This window comes from Sipha flava, unplaced genomic scaffold, assembly GCF_003268045.1.
Source record: "Sipha flava isolate LNK unplaced genomic scaffold, YSA_version1 79_pilon_pilon, whole genome shotgun sequence".
Classification (NCBI taxonomy): Eukaryota; Metazoa; Arthropoda; class Insecta; order Hemiptera; family Aphididae; genus Sipha; species Sipha flava.
The window spans coordinates 78,498-103,156 of record NW_020273620.1 but is presented as its reverse complement, the minus strand read 5'-3'; the positions used below and the strand labels follow the sequence as shown (position 1 = coordinate 103,156).

Genomic DNA, 24,659 nt, shown 5'->3' with positions numbered 1-24,659 from the left:
TGTATTAAGTTTACAAAATATTGAATACTTAATTAATTATTTTATTATAAATATGTAAATATGCCTCTGTCATATAATATCATAAACCGGTTTACTAAAAGTACAAACAACTACTTATAGACATATTTAATACTCCATAATGCTATATTTACATATATTTTGAATCCCATAATTCGATAGGTATTATTTTTATATACTTTATACTTACTAATATGAGTTTTTCTTTTGTTGTTCAATAATAATATCAATCTATGTATGTATGATAGGTATTGTTTTTTAAAGAGAACCAGTTTAAAATGGAAAAGTGCCAAAAAGGATCGATGAATTATGTAAGAACTTTAATGATGATTGAAAAGTCATTTTTTATAGTGATTGAAACACATTGTGAGTTTTATATTTGAAAAATGGAGAAACTTTTCTAAGTTTTTTAAAGAGTTTTGGTCACCACGTTCACTACACAATGTAGATTATTTTGAAATCTTATAAGACCAACATATTTTTGTCAACTACACGTATTGCGAATACTTGTACAAATAGTACAATCATATTGTTCTAATAATAATTCTTATTTACATGGTATCGATTGCTAAACCTCACTTTAACTATTATGCTATTTCATTAAATCATGGAAAATAGCATTGTCGTTGACTTTATTTTAGCAGTGGTGTTTCACATGTTCAAGTAAAGGACGGTTTCTAGTTTAACACTAAAACTCTATTTTGTGTCAGTTCTATTTTGTTTTAGAATAGTTTATCATTGAATGTGTCTGGCAGTTTCCATGTTGTTGTTCAATAGTAAATTGACATTGGTTTCCAACTTTCATATCACATGGTTTATAAAATTAAATTAATTCTCAATCAATTTTGGCAGAAACTCAGACTTCAATCGCACTTGTGTAGATACATTTTTATACGTTGCAATAATAAATGTAGTGTTATATATTAAATAGTTCAATATTTGGTGTACATATTACTTATCTATTTTACTATCTTTATTTTGTTTCAGTATTATCAACATACGAGAATAATTATAAGTATAGGTAAATATTATACAGGGTCTTTGGTATTAACCAGTAAAAAAATACGAGTAGTTACTTTTTTTAGTTATTATGCTCACCTGCCACGGGTAAAACAAAACCAAGTTGTACACGCAGTGGCGGATCCACGGCGAGCGGGGTAGGTGTTAAACCCCTTCCTTCCAAAATCAAGAAAAATATATATTAAAAATCAATAATTTTATGAATTAAGAAAAAGAATTTTTTTAAAAAAGTATGAAGGAAATTATAATATACTTAAATTATATTCTTCTTCTTTTCTTCTTTCTGGGCTTTTACAGGCCTTTAAGGCCTATCGCCGCAACAACATATTGTTTCCATTCTTCTCTATCATTTGCACATTTTTCTGCGTTTCTTACGTTCAGGAGTTTCAAGTCTTCCTTTTTTCTATCCACCCATCTTTGTCTGGGGCGCCTTCGAGGCCTTTTAGTGTCGGGTTTCCATTTAGTTATTGATCCAATCATTCTCTCTGACCTCCATACATGTCCCGCCCAACTTATCCTCGTACTCTTCAGGGACCCAACAATTGTAGGTTCCTTGTATAGATCATCCAATTCCCTGTTGCCTCTCACCTCATACCTTCCATCATTATTTCTCTTTAGACCGAAGATTTTCCTTAATATCTTTCTTTCGAAAACTGCTAACTTTCCTTCGTCCGATTTTGTCGTGGCCCATGTACTACATGCATACAGGGCAACCGGTTTGACTATGACTTTGTATAACGTTATTTTAGACTTTATTGATAGTAATCTTGATTTGAAGAGTGGCATTAGACTATAGTAGCATCTATTTGCTGCTGTAATTCGTTTTTTAACTTCTTCGTAGCTATTAGCACTTTCATTGATCTCTGCGCCCAGGTATTTGAAACTCTGTACCCTTTCAAATTTGTAATCATCAACTTTTAAATAACTTTCAAATTATATTATAATTTGTATTTTTATTTATACAATAAATTAGTAGTCTTAGATTTAAATTAATGTATTATATTACTTACTATTATCTTAATTCATTATCAATCACTGACTGCAATGCTATAAAAAATATCTCAAGGGAAAACATTTTTCAACCTCTCTCCACCAAAAAAAAAAATAAATAAATAAATAAAAAATGAAATGAAAATCTGGGATCCGCCACTGTGTAGACGTAAGTAATAGAGAACCATTTAAGATGTACTCATATATTTATCACTATTGCTTGTACATATACGTATTTTATATGTATTAAAATACATAGGTTTTAAAAATATATTGCGTATAAACATATAAACAAATTAAATGACAATAATAAACTCAAATAAAAAGTTGATTTCCGTCATGATACAGACTTATATTTTAAAATGGAAAAAAAAATCAAATAGTTTTAATAACAATAAAAATAAATGTTATATATATCTACTTAGAATATAGATACTCAAATCCAAGCCTCTTTCCGTTGCTTACTTCAATAAGCTTGAATATAGATTTAATTTAATTTTTATAACTTTTGGCTGTAACACTTTAGAATTATTTAAATTTATTTTGAATTTAATTAATTTATATATTTAGAATATTCGGCTATTCATATAATCACTTTTTGTATCAAAAAATATAACTTTTGACTATTTATAACCATAATACTATAACCATTAATTAAATATGCTATAACATAGAAATATTATCAGAAACTGTATTCGTCACATTGATATATTTGCCATACAATGTACATGTAGTACTTACATTACGTACCATACACATTTTTCTGGCTTTCCCGGTATTCAAAGTTTTAATGCGCCAACGTCTCCTAGAACAGTGTTTCCCAAACTTTATGTAATAATGAACCACAAATTTACTGCTTGTTGATAACGTGACTCAACCCTTTCCCAACACTAAAAAAAAAAAAATTTAAATTTGCGATAATATAGTATTATAAATAATCATAGTACTGCCTGATGCAACTGGTCGACAGTCGCGACCCAATATTGGGTCGCAACCCATAGGTTGAGAAACACTGTCCTAGAACATTATAACTATAGTTATTAACGTTTATAAATGTTAATAAACGTGAAAAACAATGAGAGTTAATTACTGAATTTTGGTGCACAATATAACAGTTGATACACACAATAGGCTTAGCTAACCTACTCACACGTAATAATTATGTAATTATGTATTATGTAATCATTATAAGATAAATTATTTATCTTATAATAATTACGCGATATTATATTTTTAGCTTAAGATATATACTGTATAAAGTGGCGTATACATAACTATTGTATGGGGGAGGTTTCATGTATAAATAAATCATTATTTTTATTTATTTTTTTTTATTTTTTTTTTTTTACGTTTAACTAAACTACTACCTTAAATTTTTTAACTTTTCTAACTAAACTACGCCCTCACACTAAGAACATTATTTTATAAAATTTAAAAAAAGATCTAGGGGGACATGACCCCCACATCATTCCTTGTATATGCCACTTATTGTATAGACGTGTACGGATCCGGATTAAAAGCACTGGCCAGTTAGGCATTACTTAAAGGCGGAGGAAAAAATAATGAATAACATAGTACTGTCATGATTAATTTAACAAAACATTTTTAATCGAAATTATATTACAATATTTACCGAACATTTTTTTAATACCTATAAAACAAGGATGGCCAGGAGAGAGATTCGCGAGCCACCCAATATATTAATAAATGTGGAAGAGATTATAACTTAAGCCTCAGTCATAATCATAAATGCACAAAATAATTTTTTAAACGTGCATATTTGCTACATATTTGTAAATTATTCAGAAAACAAACACAATAATATTTATAATAATATAATAATACATTTTTTTTAGATTTTTATAGTTTATAAAACTAATAGGTACAATTATAATAATAGATACAATACCTACAAGCGCAGCCAATATTTTCATGTTGATAGAATAATAAATAATGATAATTATAATAATAATCAAATTTATATTGAATCTAACATCGTGAATTTTTATTTTTCTATCTATAGTAGATAATTTGTGTCACCAACAATTGATCAAATTAAATTCTAATTTTGACGTCTTTAACACGTCCTTCTGATTTTAGCGCCCTGTGCCGTCGCACGCGTCGCACAGTGGGGCAATTGACATAATTTTAAAACTTGGAAAGCCTTAGAAGTGAACTTAAACTATATATTGTTTTTGTGTTGCAAATATATTATTATTATTATTATTATTATTATTAATTATTTATGTAAATATTATATGTATAACTCGGTAAAACGTATGTATTAAACGTTACGTAACTAACCTGTAGCTAGTGGTTCCATAATAAATTCATTCAATAAACAAATAATATTAGTTACTGAAAAAAACTAAAATTTAAAATAATATTATTCTGTTAGATTTTACACTGTAATACACGGTGGACTTATATTACGTCTGCTATAACTAAATCAATTTAAACCACAACATGTGCACAAAACCAATAAACAATGCAGTATGAACTCCTTTATTGATATATATATATAATAATTCGATAAGATGAGTAAAATTTGATTTTTGCCAGCTTTTGATGTCAATTGCCCCACTGTGCGTCGATCGCAGCTAAAGCCGGCCCTATATTAATAATAATATATTAGTTCAAATACAATTGTCATTCTTTATTGGAATTTTAAAAACGTGTGCCCGTTATTAAATATCCAAAAATTACTCTTTGTGCTTAATAATTAATATCGAATTTCGAAACAACATATTCTTGTGAATTTCTATACTCGACAATAAAAATTATTAAATCTAAACATCACTCAATTTTAACGGATGATAATATAACGAAATTGTTAAGGACTTCTCTAACAACGTATAATCCTAACTTCAAAAAATGTATAAAATAAAAAATGAACACGCAGCAAATAAAATATAAATTAATAATAAAAAGTAAAAATAAATACATTTTTAAATATTTTATCAAAAATATTATATTTTTTTTACATTTTTTCTATAAATTTTAATTTATTAAAATATTACATTTCTTCAAATACATAAATTCACAAATTTGTATTAAAAATATTTTTTTTGGTAAAAATGTTTTGTATCTTAAGATAAGATGCGAACCGCAGATTAGCCACCTATAACCAGACATCAGATTGACCATGCTATATAGCATTTAAACGGTTTTATGCTTATTGAACATAGCATTTTTTTTATACAAATAACTTCACGTAGTTTCAACACCAAAATTTTACAGTGCATGTATTTACTTTTTATTAAATACATTTTATTTCACAATTCATTAAACCGGCAGCTTCCTACATATATAATTGTGGCCGTTTAAATCAAACTTACCCACTGAATAAATGTCACTCCAACGCGCACACCATTAACCGTGTTAAACGAATCGAAAATATGAGATGTCACCAGGATTTCTACAAAACATTTACGTTTCGTATACCAATTCATCATAGGCGAAACTACGGGTCAGGAGTCAGGCCAGTCAGGCCATGGCTTTACCTAATACTAACTAAAAATATGTATATATTATATTTTAATAATTATTTAGACATTATAAATAATATATTTATACATGTAAACGTATACATTTGTACGTTTCATATAATACTATAATATAATATAGTATATAGGTACAATTGGTACAAATAAGGATTATAATAGAACATAATAAGTCTATTCTATGTATTCGAATAATCAGTTTTATTAGTTATTGTTTAATTTAGACATTTGACGTTTATTTTTATAATTATATTATAGAAAATAATAGTTAATTTTACGTAATAATACTTTTTATATTTTTAATTTGGCCAGACCTAATAAAAGTGTCTAGTTTCGCCAATATAATTCATATATAAACCAATCTTGACATCATATTTTATCCGACGCTCTCGTCGATTGACTTCTAATTTGCATTTATTACAAATTATTTTTGTACTTTACTTTTTGCGCAATTGAATAACTACTAATATATTTTATACACATTCACGTTAAAATCCTAAATCACTAAATGTCTGAAAACTGAACTCTATTGACACAAGTTAAAATATTTACGTAGTATATAAATTAATGTTTTAAATATTAAAATTACGTAAAAAATGAATCTAACGTTTCGAAGAGAATGAATCCCTTGGCAGTGGTACAGATTATTACAATTTTATTATTACTATTTAGGACAAACGTCTCATAAGTATTACACGAATCATATAGCGTTATCTCCTGTATGAATGCGATAAAAGTGAATACAACGACGTTCGGTACGAGTTAACGTACGTCAAATGTGGAACATTTCACGTTGTATATTATTATTATCACTACGGGCACGGATCCACGGTAGAGGCTTTGAAGGCATTCGCCACCCTCATGAATATATAAAAAATTAGTATTAACAATAATAGTTAAACAATTTTATAAGAATTATTCTTGTAAACATTTTCTTACCAACGAAAAAGTAGGTATTTATAAAAAATATGAAATCGAAAAATTTAATTTAATTTGCTTTATCTCATAATTTTTAAATAAATAATTAATAATTTTCAAATTTCAAACTTGTTTTTATCTCATTCTTATTATTCTTCTTATCTGATAGTGTAACCGGCAATCGTTTATTGCTAATAATTAATTACAAATTGTCTCAGAATATGATAGAGAAGCAACGGTACACACGTAAGGTATCTTATCTACATGTAATAAAACAAGTATGCCATCATAGACTTCTTCAAAATAATATATATTCTAGAGGCAGCTTTGATTCTTTACTCAGGGAGGCAGGGCCGGCGTTACCTTTTGCGAGGCTCTGGGCAAAACTTATTTTCAAGGCTGGGCAAGTTAATGATATTTTTTAATTCAGTTCAATTAGGTTAAAAATTAAGTTAAAAAATATCGTTAACTTAACTTAACTTCAATTAATAAGTTAGGTTAATTACAAAAAAAAATAAATATTTAAATTAAGCGTTGATATAAGATATGTATAAACTAAAACTGTAACTATAAAATTATACAGGCAATAAATGTATACAGTTGATATAAAACATTAAAATAAATATATAATATTATTTAATTTTATTAAAATCTAAATTAAACAATACAATGGACAGATTAATAAAAAAACCTACTGAGTCTCAATAAAAGAGGCATCTCAAAATGTTGATCAACTATTAAATTTCTTCTCTTATTCATTAATATTTAATATCATACATTATGAAATAATTCTAATAATAATAGAGTACAATTATTATTAAAAATTATTTAGTCAATAATAATATGTACCTATTTTCGTAGTATAGATATTATATATACAGTCAATTCGCAATATAACGAGTTTCAAGGGACCGAGAAAAAAGTTCGTCATATCGAAAATTCGTTACATCGAAATCCATTATATCAAAAGCATAAATCAACAAAATTTGTTTAAACGATATTTAAAAGAAAATTTGGATTTTATTAGATTTTTATAATTACATACCTACATATAATATTAGATAATTATTAAATATTTTATTAGATACATTCATACATTTTTTGTTTATTACATACATACTTATTTATTTTTTTAAAAAATAGATTATTTTTATTTTGTGTGTATTAATTTGCACTTACGCGATTAAAAGTGTTATCCAAATTTAGAATATTACAAAATACACTGTTGTCAATATCATGTCTTTGTAAAAACTTAAGACGGCGCGGAGACCTAATTTTGCTTCATTCGAGCTTACGGGCGACTCTTCGTCTTCAGCTTTATTCAAAATCTCATTGTCATTGACAATTCCACAGATAACCAAATCTTTGTCCGATAGCAAAAAAATGTTATTTATATTTAATACAATTTACATTTAACATACGTGTATCATATAAACGATACATGAACATAATCACAATCTTATCACATAAGAATGGCCGAAACAAACTCGTAAAATGTGCAGTATCAATCTCCAAAATTGTAAAAATTCATTACATTGCGTGAACTTTAGCCAAAAAATCTTCGTTATATCGAGGGACCAAAATACATTTGATTTTTCGTTATACCGCGAGTTGACTGTATATATAATATAGATTTACGGCCACTTTTCATAACTATGATAATGTAATTCATGGGTGGCATGTCTAATTTTACTCTAATTTTTCTCTGAAGACAGTTAAGTACTTTTCCCGAGATCAGTGGGACCCCAATTTATAATTAATACCGAGATAAATGTTATCATTTATCTCTTTAAAGGTTGTTTGTTTTGTTTTTATAATTGTTATTTTATATTTTTCTAAATTCTATGAACTTGTTATCGATTGCGGTATTTTACAAAAATATTTTTCTGGTCTTGAAAATCAAAATTAACTTAATTGGGATGAATGAAAAAATAATACGTTAATTTGTTAATTTCAAGTTAATTTGTAAGGAAATGAGTTAAGTTAATAAGTTAAATTAACTTTACTTTTAATTCATTAACTCGTTATTGCCCAGGCATGCTTATTTTACCAATAACAATAGTCACATATAGCCTGTAGGCCGTAATTAAAGGCGATAATATGTAATCAGACTCGGTGACAGCTGCACGCGATATCGGGTAATAACTGATTAAATTTAAGAAATGCGATCAAATAAATTTTCTATGTATCCCGGTTTCCATACTTAGCGGCGTGCCGTACAGGTCCTCATTGGTACATACATGACATGTTAAATATAATATTGTTGTTTTGTTAATTGATTTTTTATTACACGCCAACGGATTACTCTAGAAATCGCACTCGCCAGGCAATCCACACATTTCACGTTTAATTTTATGAGATTTCCGTACAAAATATTTTTCAATGAAAATTATAAGCGCGAGACCCTTGACAAATGCCACGGTTTTCCTCCCACTAACGCCGGCCCTGCTGGGAGGAGGGGGCAAGATCTTATGGCATAATTATATTTATGTTAACATACATGTGTGTACAATTGCTCATTTACATACTTGTATGAATTATTTGTTTACTTATTCTTATAACAAAACCCCATATTTATATAAATTATATAAAAAATTTCACTTGTCAGGTGCCATGTAAAATTTAAAAATTATTACAATAAAAATTTAAATTAAGATACATATACTTATATAGTTGATTATTTTTAGACAGAATACCAAAACTCAGTATAAATAAAATATTATATATTCATTAAATAGATATACATTTAATACTGTTTTAACATGTTAAAATAGCACATATGAGTAAATTATTTTATATAATTAATACCTGATTACTAAAATAGTAGATTGGAGATGTAATCTATAAAAAATCAAAAAAGGTCTAGAGGAAGCTATTTCAAACGTTGTAAGAAGTTTTTCCACATTACGTTTAATTAACACTATGGTCGAACATAGATAGTGTTAATTCGCTTACACATAGTAAGTATTTAGATACAATTATTAAAGCTAATGAATACATTCTTGACGAGGTGTTAGTTCCTTAGTTAGTTAATCTTTCACTAATATAGTTTAAATGTATGTATATCTCTGCATGAGTATATAGTAAAGCTAATTAAATATTTGTTCAACCATTGAATGATCTTGCTTTACAACATATTCTTGCAAAATTAGATAATATTATTGAAAGAAAAGCCAACCAAGAAACCAATCCATTGTTTAGAATTTGTTTTTGAACTTTAATAATTGTATCTAAATACTTATTAAAATATATGTATACAATATGTATGTATACAATTTACTAAATAATTATATATTTTGAAATATGAATATTAACATTAAGTATGTAAAAACCATTTTAATAAGTGTAATATTCAGTGGCGTATTTGAGGGGGGCGATTGCCCCCATCGCCCCCCCCCCCCGAGAATTTTAAGACCAAGATAATTTTTATTTAAGTAATGAGTATTTTGTTTTATAAAATGTTTCAAATTTTACACTAATTTAAATAATGCAAAACGCTAAATTTTTCATAACTTTTTAATTGTCAATAACGGTAAACAGAAAATTTTTTAAACGTTTAAATTTTTATAACGTTTAAACGCTTAAATTGAATAACGTTTAAATTATTTATAGCGTTAAACGCTCAATTACTTATCACGTTTATATGTACCATAACGATAAATAATATATATTATTTTGATTGAAGACCCAGTCCATACTAAGTGAAAAATTAGATAAAACACAAGTGAAACTTTCAAAACACAGATAGGAGTTAAAAAAGACCTGCAAACAAAACCATTCTAAGTGGATCCGGCATTAGATTAAAAAAAAAAAAAAACCACAAATATTAAGGATTCACCTGATATAAATATTACCAAAAATTTTACTTGTAAATTTTGAGCCTGAATAAAGAAAAAATTTGAATCGCCCCCCCCCCCCTAAAAGTAAGTCTAAATACACCCCTGGTAATATTATGCCTGTCGACAAACACTTCGCTGATGAAACAAAATCAGTAATTAATAACTCGATTTTAACAAAACTATACACAATCTGATTGATGCGATACGAATGCAATGTGTTCATAATATACAGATTTACATATTATACGGAGTAGTATGGTACAAATGTTGGTACTAATATTAATTGGATGCTTTTTTTTTTTTTTATCGACTGACTGATAAAATTATCTAACTTGCACATAATAATTATTAATACCACTTTAATTGATGCAATACATCTGTAAAACGATACAGTCGAACAGTGACGATTGTTTCTCTAAGTGATATTGATTTCCGTTTTGTTCTCATCGGGTAAGTGTAATTTTCTATAAAAGTGATCGGTAAGAAAAATAAAACGTAATGACGTGTACAAACCGTACTCGGACACGATTATTTTTGTCGCCAACCTTTTGTTCTCGAAAGCTGCACCAACGGGGTGCGAAAGTGTTTGTTCAGAACGCGTCGGCTTATCGCTGCTAAACGGACGGGCATCCATTTATTACATTTTTATTTTTTCGCTAACATCGATTCAGCTAAAGAGTGTGATGACTACGGAACAGATTCCTCGTAACAGTTATCACGACGTTTCATATAGCACACAAAGTAACAATTAATTAATAACAGGTTCGTTATGGTCGGCGATACAAATGTGAATAATTATGTAGAATACCTACACGATAGTAGATATAATGATAATGTAACTTACTCCATAAGGTCCGCTCAAACCGAAGCGGTAGCGGCAGTGAAATTTAATTTCCATACGTTTTAATACGAGCACACTCACTATCCCTAAATTAATAAATGTTACCGCAAGATTGAGTGCGATATTTTTATTTTTCGCTGCAGACACTATATTTTTCGCTTACCGCTGCGATAATCAGTTGTAAATTTCTAACTATGAGTTATCTACATTTTATTATTAATATATTAATATCTATAGAAAGCTTATCATTACATTGTATGATATATTTTGACTTTATATTCAAACACATATCTATTCATCGTAATCCTACACCTTGCAGTCTAACGTCGTAATGTTTGAATGTATGATTCTCTTGTTTAAAATTTATTATTTATAATAAAAATGACCAATAAAGTTGAACAGTTAATAGTTATTGTTAAAAAATATCCCATCATATATAATATGACACTTCCAGAATTCAAGGATACGAGAAAAAATGATTATATTTTTAATTTGTTGTTTTGTACTTTAAAATATTAATATTAATAAATAAAAATATAATAATAACTAAAATACACATACGCGCATGGGTGTCACAATGTCGACTAGTAATTTTCGGCGAAATTTTCGGCTTTCCGGTTAGGTTAGATCAGCGGTATTTAAAAAGCGATAAATACCGCTGCCGTTACCGCCACCGCTACCGTTTTGGTTTGAGCGGACCTTTTGTAATGCTGAGGAAATTCACTCGCGGCAAATGATTGTCTCTGTTAGTACACGGGTAATGTTTTCTGCCCATGTGAACGCTGACATGAAATTTGTTTTTATTTATTTATTTATTTTTTTTTTTTTCGTAAATGGCACTCCTCGTCCATTATAATGCTATTATAATACGATTTAATGGCACTTTGTTCGGGTACCCGCGCCAATAACTCGCGTTTAATATTATTTTAATAACGATAATAATGCAAAGCACGTCGCGCTACTTTATTCGTGCAAATTTTGCGTCATAGACCTTTGTACGTGAAAAGCTTCGAAAAGTTCATATATTGTTCATCTTATTTTTTTTTTTTATTATTATTTCCGTTCTTTATCAAACACCATGGGGGAGGTCCACGGTGCGTGCGCGGGAAAACATTCGTGAACTCTCGTAGTTAAGATTCGAACAAAATCCTTGATTACTCGGAACAGTCGGTCCGTAGAAGTTTGCATACGTACCGTGATTACGTAACCGCATAACTACGCGTGGTGAAAGGTGTCAATCAACATTCGGCCGTTGTACCTCGTTACTAAATTCCCTCTATTCCGCTACCGACTGTACGCGAGCGTAACAATAATAATAATAATAATAATAATAATAATAATAATAATGATGATGATGCCGCCAGTTACCGGTTATTGTTCCATGAAATGGCAAAGTATGTGTCACGCTTACTTCTGCGCCGCCGAGACGTTCGATAACAACGGTTGGTGATAACAATACCTCTAATCATTATGATATCCATTACCGGTGTCTTACATACAGTCATACACGTGAATGCTAACGAGGAGCTGTGTACATTGGTGAATATTTGCTGCGTATTGAAAAATGACTACGGATCTAGGAAACCTTTCGTTGGAATCCAAGGACGACAATTGCGAAGACGATGTGGTCGACCCGTGGAACGTGTGTTCCAAGTCTAAAACTGGCATTGATTACGATAAACTCATCAGTAAGTATTTGTTTCGGTTTTTTTTTTTGTTTTCTTTTATTTATTATTCATCAAAATTAACGAATTTCGTAGCAGTTCGTAATGCTCGTCGCTTCCCTGCACCGAAGAGGTATTACAATTTTTGTTCGTCCCCGTTACCTACTAATGTGCTTTACGCATTTCAGCAATATTCCTACTGTGATTGGTTTAGGTCAAAGTGACCAATTTTTTGTTTCTTTTTCTTTTTACTTAATACACTAGTCATTACCTACTCACTGTTCTTAAGAATTGCTTGGTAACACATTTCATTCAAATAATTCATAAATTCTGTTAAATACTTTTGTTGTACTTACTACTATTTTTACAAAAAAAATATTGTTATACTATTGTATATACTGCCCTGTAAAGGAAGAATTCTGTAAGTTTCTCACATGCCATTTTGAGTAAAATTAATTTTAATATTTTGTGATTATTGGTTGTTCTATTTTCATAAATATAATATTTTTCAAAGTAAAATACATAATTTCTATTAGTAAAATACCTAATGAATGCAATGGAACTATTCAATTTAATTTTCAAATTTTATTTCATCGAGATATTCTGATTTTGATATTTATACTAAGAACGTTATCATTTATTTACATCGTTTACTAAGCAAAAACGTCGTTACGTTTCCAGTTACGGCTTTTTTACCTAGCATACAAAAATTTATTTATCACTAAAATATTAACAAAATATTACAGAGAAGTGAACCAAATATGTATGTGGTGAGTAACAGTGTATGACAGTGAAATCCCAAATATCATCGTTTATCAGTAATTAAAAATAAAATTAATAGATATGGCATTATTATGACATGTTTCCAAAACAACAATGCCATAAACATATATTATAAGTAAAGTGCTTAGTAAAACTGCCGTATATATGATATAAGACATACGGCAATCTTTCTTAGCAAATTGTGTTTACAGCGTTTTTGCTAAGTATCAATAATATTTAATTACAATTGTGGCAACATCATTTTCTTACAAGGACCCATATCTGGATAAATAATTATAATTACAGTATTTTAACTTAAGAAAATTGTGTAAAATCTATTATGTTATACGTAAGAAAGTATTATCTCATTTTTTTTTTTTTTTTTTAATTATGGCATTTTTTCCTAGCAGGGTAGTATACAAATAACTTATTAAGATACTATACCTATATTTATTTAAAGTAAATTAATAAGGTCTCTTAATCGGCTACATGTTTCTTGATTTTCTTAATCTATATATAAGATTTTCATGTAAAAATGGTATTTTTAATATATGATACATTATGCATATATTCTACATTTGAATTATTTTATGTTTTTGATTCTAATTTTGTTCTACCTTATTATAAAATTATACAGTAGGTACTGTTTATATAACTCCCTTTAGGACCAGCATAAAATTAATTTTATTATAAAATGAATCTTATAGGTGAAATAAAAAATTTAAAAAACAATTTGAATTCACTTTTAATTTTATTTTGCTTTTTTTGTTTTTACTAAATATTACATATTCCATATTATTTATTAAAAAAAATTGTGATTTTAGTTTGTTTTTTTATATTATTTTCAACTATTTAGGAAATACTAATCGTATTCATACTATATATTAAAATTAATACTTCAGTAATGAACAGGTTAGCAAACAGCCTCTAGAATGTCTTTGTTTGATTGTGGTTCAACTATGATGTCAACTTCCTCATCACATTCATCATTCAAAAATGTGATTTAATTTTTTATGTATACTTGGCTTATGGCATGATTAGACACCAGTAATAAGCAATAATCAACACAACATTTTATTTTCTACAATATTCTTTTTATGTATTTGGATATTTCCGGACCATTTCAGACGTCCAGTTTTGAGTCCAGTTAGAGACTGAACCTTATATTTATGAGTCTTATATGTAGTGTCTACTGTATATTATAAGATTTAGTTTTCTATAGTTACATTGACGTATAACATGATAAATTAACTTATCATGTAGGTCATGTTTTACTTAGACCAAAAATTTTTTGTTTTGTATATCATATTAATATTACTATTATAATGTAACTAATACTATAAGTTTAGTATATAATTGTCGGTTAATAAATACAAATAAATCAATTTATTTTTATTATTTTAATAAATTTAAAATCAAGCAAATCATAAAAATGTTCTTATTTTGTTTTGTGTTATTTTGTGCTGTACATTGATTTTATATTTATTGTACGTATTGCATAATTTCTAATGATGATATAATTCTTATAGAATATTAACAAATAATTTTAAAAATCTATTATGTATTTGTTTTTAGTAATAAGTTTTTAAAACTACATTTAATTGATATATTTAATGATAATGTTATTTATTGCAAGATAAATTAAGTCAGTGTGAGAAATTTGATAAATTACAAGAAAATAATTGTGACAAGTTTTAGTAAATATATACACATATACAAATACAATGGCTAATATACAATAGGATATGTGTTTTTCGGAATATTAATTCAAAACAAAAAATATTTATTATTATGTACATTTACATTTTTTTAGTGATATTAATATTTTTAAAATCATAGATAATATAATTATTAATGATATTATATACATGGGTTTTAAAAAGTAATTAAGTTTGTTAAATAATGTATTTTGTTTTTCTAGGTCGATTTGGTAGTTCTAAAATAGATAAAAAGTTGATATCACGGATTCAATCTGTCACTAAAAAACCTATACATCATTTTATAACCAGAGGAATATTCTTTTCTCATCGAGATTTACACAGTATTTTAGATTTGTATGAAAAAGGTAAACCTTTTTATTTATATACAGGCAGAGGTCCTTCATCGACTTCTTTACATATTGGACATTTGGTACCATTTATATTTACTAAGTAAGAATTGTTCACTTCCATTTTGTAATTTTTATTTAAAAAAATGTTATTGTTTTTCAGATGGTTACAAGATGTATTTAATGTTCCTCTTGTAATCCAGTTGACTGATGATGAAAAGTACCTGTGGAAAGACTTAAAATTAGAAGAAGCCAAAAAGTTATCAATAGAAAATGCTAAAGATATTATTGCATGTGGATTTGACAGAAAAAACACATTTATATTCTCAGATTTTCAATTTATGGGGTACTATAAATTTTTTATTAAACTAGTAATCAATAATGAATATAGTGGAATTTAGTTATTAACTAAAATTAACGGTTTTAGAGAATCTCCATCTTTTTACGCTAATGTTGTAAGGATTCAGAAGAGTGTTACATTTAATCAAGTAAAAGGAATTTTTGGATTTGGTGATAGTGATGTAATTGGAAAAATTGCATTTCCTGCTGTCCAAGCAGCTCCATGCATGTCATCAACATTTCCATTTATATTTGGAGAAAATAAAGTTCCTTGTTTAATACCTTGTGCTATAGATCAGGTAAAAATTGTTACTTACTATACCAATTAATATAGTCTGCTATATGTATTAATTTATAGGATCCATATTTTCGAATGACAAGAGATGTTGCCCCTAAGCTTGGCTGTCATAAGCCTGCATTAATACATTCATCGTTTTTACCATCTTTACAAGGTTCTGACTCTAAAATGTCAGCAAGTGATTTAAATTCGGCTATTTATTTGACAGATACTCCAAAACAAATTAAGAATAAAGTGAGTTAATATTTTTTAAATAATTGTCTATTATTATATTATTTTTATTTTTGATATAGATCAACAAATATGCATTTTCTGGCGGTCAAGTAACTGTTGAAGAGCATAGACTAAAAGGTGGTGACTGTAGTGTAGATATATCATATCAGTATTTAAAACATTTTCTAGAAAGTGATGAAGATTTAAACAAAATTGAAAGAGTAAGTAATAGTTTTATTTTTTATCTATTACTATAGTATGGTTTTTGTTTAACATTATCTATACATTTAATATTAAGTCTTAAATTCATAAATCATATTATTTTCATTATAAATTATCTATTTAACAACTAATCACATTCAATACGGCATAGTACAATATATTTATTAATTTTTTTGAATTACTAAATTGCAATGACTATTGTGTATAAGAAAATGTATAGGAAATATTTTACAAATTTAACTATCTATTATTGTATTTTTAGAATTATACTTCTGGAAAAATGTTAACTGGAGAGTTGAAAAAAATATTGATTGATCTTATGACATCTATGATTCAAGAACATCAATCCAACCGAAGTAAAATTACAAATGAAGATGTCAAAGAATTTATGACTCCAAGGAAATTGCTATAAAAGTGCCTCAATAAATAAAAACTTAAAATTTGATTTATTTTTCGTAGTTTCCCTTATAATAATATATTGTACTGTATTATTATCATGGGCGCAATTAAAGCTCTAATATTGGGGTTGTTAAAAATAAAATTCAACGGTATTACTCTATAATTACTATATTTATATGTATTTGAAAAAACAAGAGTACTGCATTAAGCTCAGGGGTGTAAAAACCTTATTGCGCCTATGATTATTATACTTCTATTTCATATTTAATTTATATGCACACAAAAATAGTACCTATTAGTCTAAAAATAATAATAACTGAAAAGTAAAAAACATGTAAAGCATAGAAGTAATGATTATACTTAATCAACTATGTTATATATTAAGAACTGTTATAAAATTATAACTAATCATTTTATGCAAAGTGATTTATATTTATAAATCTAAAAATTATAATTAATCATTTAATAAAAGTAGGGTGTAAGATTAATTTTATTTTCAAAACAGATATTTTTAAATTTAATTAATTATTTTTTCTATTTGTATAATGTAACATTTAATTCAATTATTCGAAAAAGAGAAGACAATATAAAATATTAAAACAATTTTTAAAAAAAAAGCTTACTAAAATAAAAAATATTCATTAATCTTTTAATTTAAATCACTTTTAAGAAAATATAAATGTTAAAAAATATTCAGTATTGGTACATATTAATACAACAATCGTATTTTTGAGTTATAACATTTTAATAGTATTTTAAATATTGAATCTCATAACAGTAAAATTTCAAAGAAAAAAATACATTTTTTACTGATTGCATTCAATACAATTTATTCCTATATAATTTAATTTGTATTGTATATATAATACTTGTTTTTAGTAGTGTTATAACATTTTTAAGGGTAATAGCCCATCTGATTGTATGAATTAAGAGGGTATTTTTTTTTCACAAAATTTGTATTACAGTTATATAAGAAAATATATTTTGTAGTTGTAGTATTACATTACATTATTATGGAAAATAGTTACATTGTTTATCAATTCATTATAAAATAAAAGTAATATAATTATTTTTAGTGTATTGGATATGATTACCCTTGTTATTAAGATATCTTTAACTTCTGGAAATATAAATAAAAATCCATCATTATCATAATAGGTTTTATGTACTTTTAAATTAATATCTTAATTAATACATATGTTTATGAATTACCTAAAATTAATTGTTCAAACGTTTGTCTTATGGAATATGAAATGGAAACAGTAATTAAGTGCTTCAGTATTTATTTTTAGGAATTTAGGGATATGATATAGACCTTGGTAAAGTTCACTGATAAATAGATGGGTGAACATTCATTAATTTAATAATTAATGCATGTGTTCCAAAGTATCCTATATACTTAATAGCTAAGGTCTTGAACTTAAAATATCAATGTATTATACGTATATTAAACATTTCAACAGATATCATGTTGAATTATGTTCTTTAAAGAATTACAAGAAAGTATAATAATTATCATTATTCAATGTATTATTTAAAATCTTATTTTAATTACATGGGTAATTAATAAAATAACTAATAGAACAAAATAATTTAACTAATGTCACAATATATGTATAAAATAGTCACTATTTATTATATTCATATAATATTTTAGTTATAGCTTATGTATTATTTTAATATTCATTATCTTAGTGAAAAAATCGCAAAATAAAATTATAACTAGTAGAGACATGGTTAAGATAAATAACACTCAATCAATGTTTTTCATATTATAAATGTTAAAAAATTTATATAAAGAATTGTATTAGTTGTATATTTTTTCATTTTTAGGTAATGGCACATTTTATTAATAATTTTTTAAGAATGTATTTAAATTAAAATAAAAAGATTTTGATGAAATTAATAAAATACATTTTAATTAAGTGAGTTATCAACTATTGTTATTGATTATAAGCAGTATTGAGATATTTTAAAAATTGGAATATTATATATTAACATTACACTGCTTTGGCAATCGTTAAGGAGAATATTCTTGCTTTAGTACATGAGTCAAAAAAAAGAAGTAATAATAAAATATAAAAAAATAAAATTACATAATAATATAGGTAGGTAATTAATAATAAATAAAAATAATATTCATCAATACTATTGATAAAATTATTTTATCAAATTAGTTTATCATTCAATAACTATCTTACTTACTAGTAACTTGAAAATATCAATATTTTTTACCACAATATCAATATAGGTATCAATAATATTGATATAATTTGCGCATCCCTAGTGATCATCGTTAATATTTTAATATTATCGATAAATATGATTCCTTATTTAAAATGGTTCGAAGTTGGTCGAGGTTCAAATGAAGTTATGGACTAAATGAATTATGTGAACGAATCGTTCTAACTTTCCGAATCTAAATCATTTCGTATGCTGAATTGATTCGTTCAAATTGAACAAACCGTTTGTCAATGATCCATCCCCGATTACATAAGGTATAACTACTCCACGCTACAGTGATTAGTTCACTACAACTGACAAAATATTAAATAATAGTTGATTCTCTTAGCGATAACTACAATTATCTCGAGGAAACGTAAATATGAAAAACGTATTTGACAAACTAATAGTCACTTAGTCGGGAAAATAATAAAAAATTAATTTCGTCAGTCAATTATTTTTTTGGGGTACAAGCTCAGAAGGTAGGTATTTAAAATCGTTAAACCAGGTATTTGACTATTAAGTGTATACAATATTTTGACAATTATTACCTGGATAAATAAATTATAATTTTCTAACTTCTCTTCAAATAGCTAGGACCATAGTCAGAGAACAATTGAAAATCTTAGACTTTAAATATTGTCGATAATCATTAGCTCGATTAACACACACATTTTCAAAATGGGTAGGTTAGATTAGATTAAAACATTAAATTGTACGTGTAGTTATCGTAGTTTAGCTGGTAGGTATATGTAATTAGACGCGGTGACGACTGATGTTATAGCTGCTCGCGATTCAATTTAAGTAATGCGATAGGTAATCTTTTTAAAAATCTATTCCATACTGTGCGGCATGACATTCCGATCGACGTTGATGCGTATTATGTTACGTTAGTTTAAATGTACGCTAGTGTAAATTAAAAAAACTCGATTTTACCCCCTTATGCACAATGGAGTTTTTACTGTAGACGAAATTATAAGAACCTGTAATATTGCTAGTGTTCGAATACACGTTGAAAGATCTATTCAGAGAATAAAAATGTATAACATACTTCAAAAAATTCCCATTGAACTTTTGGAATGTACCTATTGATAATATAATATTCGTGTGTTGTGTTATGACAAATTTACAGCTACCTTTAATTAAATGAAAAATATGATTTTGTATTCATTTTAATATGTAGGTATATTTATCATGTGTATATAAATTATAGGTACATCAATATAAACCTTTAAATTTAAACATAGTTTTACATTTAAAGAATTTTAATGATATTAAAACCACAACAAAAATTACATTATAATATGATATATACATGTATATTGAAAAGTTACTTTTTTATTGTACTAAGATATAAAACCTTATAATCCAAAATGAATTGTTAATTGTTTTAAGTTATATTTAAAATAAAAATTATTCATTTTATAAACACAATTCTTTAAAAAAATATCATCTTTATTTATATTAATTAAAATACATTTATATTTACTTGAATAAATAAAAAGATCATAGTATTGCAAACCACAGCAGTACATCAAAACTTGGCATTGAGTATTATAAATGTGGTTTTTTTTAACATAATAACTCCATTACTATATTTATTTAAATAATTTAAATTACATTCTGAATCAGTAATAATTGGTTGATTATGGCAAGAAGTGGGACATTTTATTTCCAAAACTTTTATAGGTATTCCATCAGACATTACAATTCCATCCGGACTTCCACACAACCAAGGATTTAAACGTTTTGGTTATAACTAAACTACATTCATAAACTTCAATCTCATACATTTCTATATATATTTTTTAACTCAATTTTTTCATTTTCATTTCCATAGGTAGGTAACATTTTTCAGATCTTTGCCAAACATTGGCTTCTCATTTATTAAAGACATAGATAATTTTTCAAAATTTCTTAATATGATTTTTACCAATTGTGCTTTGCTAGCTGAAAATCTAATTGACCTTTCATCAAACCATGCCCTACTGTTTTTTTTTTTTTTTTATTTTATTGTAGAAATCTACAATCTATACATATAATTTTTTTGTACAATAAGTAGGTTTGATAAGTGATAGTAAATAAAAAAAAAACAGATAACATGATTCATGGGATTAGGGAGGATACCCAATGGTAACACCCAATAAATGACAGAATAACATTGATAAATGGAAAAGAGAGAGAAAGAGAAAAAAATATATATATTTAAATATATTTTTTTTTTGGTTTGAAGGTGTTACCTGGTTATGACCTCCAGCACTTATTAAGCTCTCTTACTATAGAAGAAGATCTTTACACCATTTCCTTTTAAGTCTACGACGCGGGTTATTAAGGAGTGTTTTCGTTTATAATTTATAGATTAGTGGATTTGTATGTTATTGAAGTTTGTTGTGAAGTCTGGTATAGTATAGTTTGGAGATTTGGTTGATATTTTGGATTTTAAGATCTTTGTGAAGGGAATTTTTGGTTAAATACCAGGGTGCAGATGTAATTAGGTGAAGGCATATTGATTGGAAGGCTTGGATTGTACGGCTGTTTGAGGGTTTAGCGGCTCCCCATAATTGAATGCCATAAGTCCATAGTGGCCTGAGTAAGGACTTATAGATTAATGCCCTACTGTTAGACTGTTATACTGTGTTTATACAAATATTCATTATCTTATAATTTAACATTGTTTACATAAAAAGTTTCAGTTATTTTATTTATAAAATCAGGTTTGATAATATTTTTATCTTGTTTTTGATTTATTAAAATCTTATTTATAAGAAAAGTGGACGGTTCTAATCTTAGTGACTCTAAAGTGTTTTCTATTAAATTATTTAAGACTTCAGAAACAATTTTTTCACACTCTGATTTTTTTTCTTCATCAATTTCTTTGACAATTTTAAATAAAAATGGTATTATGAAATCAGGAATTGTGTTTGTATGGATGGATGGTGTCAACTGAACAAGCTTAGGTGGAAATAGTTCGTCTATTCTTTTACCCTTGCAATATTTTTCTTTTCCTGCCTTTGAAATTTTAGGTTCATTCCACTTGCAACGATCACTTGTTTTAGAATAATCACTCTCTGTATTTATATATTGTGCTAATGCATATGCATGCTTACATTTTCCTCCAATACCTGCTGGACATTGACATAAAGCTTTTACAACATCTCTGTTGAACGCATCAACCTATTATACAATTCAAGAATTTTAGACTATTTAATCTAACTTCTCAAGTTTTTAAAATATTTTGAATACAATTATTTGAACTGAATAATATTAATAAAATATTGCAATAACTTATTTAATAACTAAGTTAAACTTACTATGAGTTTCACTAGATATGGATGCAACGTAACAGAAGCTTGCCGTATAACATGGCCATTAATTTGACTTTTGTTTCCAAATAATATTTCTTTAACGTTTATAACATCAGTGGCGTATCTAGGATTTTTTTCTAGGAAGTGATATAACCATAACTATTTTGTATATTTGGAGCCAAGGGGACAAATATCTTCTAGGAGGATCTTGTTATCATACTTTTCCAGTTTCCGTAAAGTGAACTTTTATATAACATGATTTTATTTAAAACTATACCAACATTAATAATATTATACATTTATTTTTATAATAAGTATAAGTTAGATCACAAAATAATGTCAAAATTCTGTTCACCGATTGGTTAATTTTAAACGAGACACGATTACACGAAAGGACTGAGAGCAAATGTGAACACTGAACACATGGTTTACGCACTATCGCTAATATAGTATAAATTAAATAATCACAGATATAATTGATTAATAGATATATAAACTGACCATGAACATTAGGATATTAAACTATAATAATAATAATAATAATTCATCATAATTATCTAATGTTCACGATTTTCTTGAAACTAATTGTAACTATATTGTCTACAAATGTCTATTATTAACTTCTATTGATAACGGACTGATGGAATACTAAGAAATACTAAGAATTCATTACGGACTTACAGCTCAAGCATTTAAAAGAAAAATAAGAAAACTGAAATGAATAAAAAAAAAGGTTCTGGGGGGTGATATATCACCCAGATCACCCCCCGTAAATACGCCACTGTATAACATGGTGACTTTTTACCAACAGTTTTCTTTTACTCTGGATATTATCAGAAAAGCCACTACTAATAATAGTTTTAAATCCTGAATAAGGAGTTATACTTTAATACTCATATTTAAATACCGAATCATTAATCAGAGTTTACATAATAATAATAATAATATATTACAGCCAATTAGAAATTTTATACATTAATTTTCATAACAAAGCACTATTATTTAACCTTTCAGCATTCGTGTATGCCCATTTTGTACTATAATTATAGATTTATTAACATAACTTTTATCTACGTATCCCGATTAATACTGAGATTTTTCCTATTCCACAATTACGTATTAATTACTAATTTTTACTAATTACGTAAGTAGAGAGCGGATTTTTTGGTTTTTACATATTTTTATTGGCATTATGCAGATTTACGAGGATAAAAAATGTGGACGATTTATTCATCATAGAGTTCGTAGGAAAACATTTATTTAACATACCTATTTTAGCATATCTTGGACATTCGAGAATATTAAGCCTATTTTTCATATTTTTGAATATATTCAATTATTGTTGATAAAAAAGCATATTTTAATAATTTCTGAAGTTGTGATTTTAAATTTTTTTATATTTAAACTCCTATGTATAAACTGTTTTAAATATTTATATTTAAATAATTTACCTGTAACCATAGAAATGGCCCATAATAGTAATTTAATGTTTTAATGGAACTATTTAAGAAAAAAAAAATCATATTATCACATATTTACAAATAATATTTGTAAGATTATTTAGAGAATATCTTAGTTTTTTTAGAGCATATTATCTGCATATTTACAAGTTTAAGGGATATTTAGAAATTATTTTAGGGTTTTTTGTAGAGCATATTAGCATCATATTTTAAACTTTTAAGAATCTAAAAATCTTTTCCTTAGTTATAAGCACTTAATAATTGTTATCTAATTTTATGTATTTTTTAAATTATTTTTGATGTATATTTAAGTCAGCTCCGTCCGATCGCACGAAATACGTCTCGCGCCTGCTCGTAATATTATTATTTTTTTTTCGTGCAAATATTTTTCTTTTTCTTTATTTTCGTGTATTACTTTTTTTCACCTCATTATAGATGATATTGCGCGTGTGTTACAAGAATTATAAGACGAAGAAGTAGGAGACAATTTTTAAGATTTTGATAGTGACAGTGATCAGATCTTAGTGAAAAAAATATTGTTTACGTTAATTCATAAAAAATTATAAAAGAAATATGTATAAATTCATAAAATATTGTA

General features: G+C 26.7%; 2 protein-coding genes across 4 annotated transcripts; one reads left to right on the top strand and one right to left on the bottom strand.

Moving 5' to 3' along the window:
* Nucleotides 1-1,329: 1,329 nt before the first annotated feature.
* Nucleotides 1,330-7,898, bottom strand: LOC112692922. The gene is made up of 4 exons (XM_025567746.1): nucleotides 7,871-7,898; nucleotides 7,664-7,812; nucleotides 2,976-3,045; nucleotides 1,330-1,952 (listed from the first exon to the last, which is right to left on the bottom strand). Exons 1-4 carry the CDS (start codon nucleotides 7,896-7,898, stop codon nucleotides 1,330-1,332), a joined length of 870 nt encoding a protein of 289 aa, XP_025423531.1.
* A 2,823-nt stretch (nucleotides 7,899-10,721) lies between these two features.
* Nucleotides 10,722-17,471, top strand: LOC112692994 (tryptophan--tRNA ligase, cytoplasmic). 3 transcript variants are annotated; one of them, XM_025567843.1, is made up of 9 exons: nucleotides 10,722-10,738; nucleotides 12,494-12,571; nucleotides 12,631-12,817; nucleotides 15,477-15,705; nucleotides 15,766-15,948; nucleotides 16,030-16,240; nucleotides 16,300-16,473; nucleotides 16,533-16,673; nucleotides 16,937-17,471. In XM_025567843.1, exons 3-9 carry the CDS (start codon nucleotides 12,694-12,696, stop codon nucleotides 17,084-17,086), a joined length of 1,212 nt encoding a protein of 403 aa, XP_025423628.1. In that variant the 5' UTR covers nucleotides 10,722-10,738; nucleotides 12,494-12,571; nucleotides 12,631-12,693; the 3' UTR covers nucleotides 17,087-17,471. The 3 variants fall into 3 exon arrangements, with proteins under 3 accessions (XP_025423628.1, XP_025423627.1, XP_025423625.1); XM_025567842.1 differs by lacking the exon at nucleotides 10,722-10,738 and adding an exon at nucleotides 10,753-11,050; XM_025567840.1 differs by lacking the exons at nucleotides 10,722-10,738; nucleotides 12,494-12,571 and having other exon boundaries at nucleotides 12,578-12,817.
* Nucleotides 17,472-24,659: the final 7,188 nt, after the last annotated feature.

What these genes read in the sequence shown, in the direction of transcription:
- LOC112692922 (XM_025567746.1), bottom strand. Translation starts at nt 7,898, where the DNA reads ATGTTCATGTATCGTTTATATGATACAC. An exon ending in GTATCGTTTATATGATACAC is followed by an intron (nt 7,813 to 7,870) that starts GTATGTTAAATG and finishes TATCGGACAAAG; the next exon opens with ATTTGGTTATCTGTGGAATT. An exon ending in TATTGACAACAGTGTATTTT is followed by an intron (nt 3,046 to 7,663) that starts GTAATATTCTAA and finishes ATAATGTTCTAG; the next exon opens with GACAGTGTTTCTCAACCTAT.
- LOC112692994 (XM_025567843.1), top strand. Translation starts at nt 12,694, where the DNA reads ATGACTACGGATCTAGGAAACCTTTCGTTGGAATCCAAGGACGACAAT. An exon ending in TGATTACGATAAACTCATCA is followed by an intron (nt 12,818 to 15,476) that starts GTAAGTATTTGT and finishes TTGTTTTTCTAG; the next exon opens with GTCGATTTGGTAGTTCTAAA. An exon ending in GTACCATTTATATTTACTAA is followed by an intron (nt 15,706 to 15,765) that starts GTAAGAATTGTT and finishes ATTGTTTTTCAG; the next exon opens with ATGGTTACAAGATGTATTTA.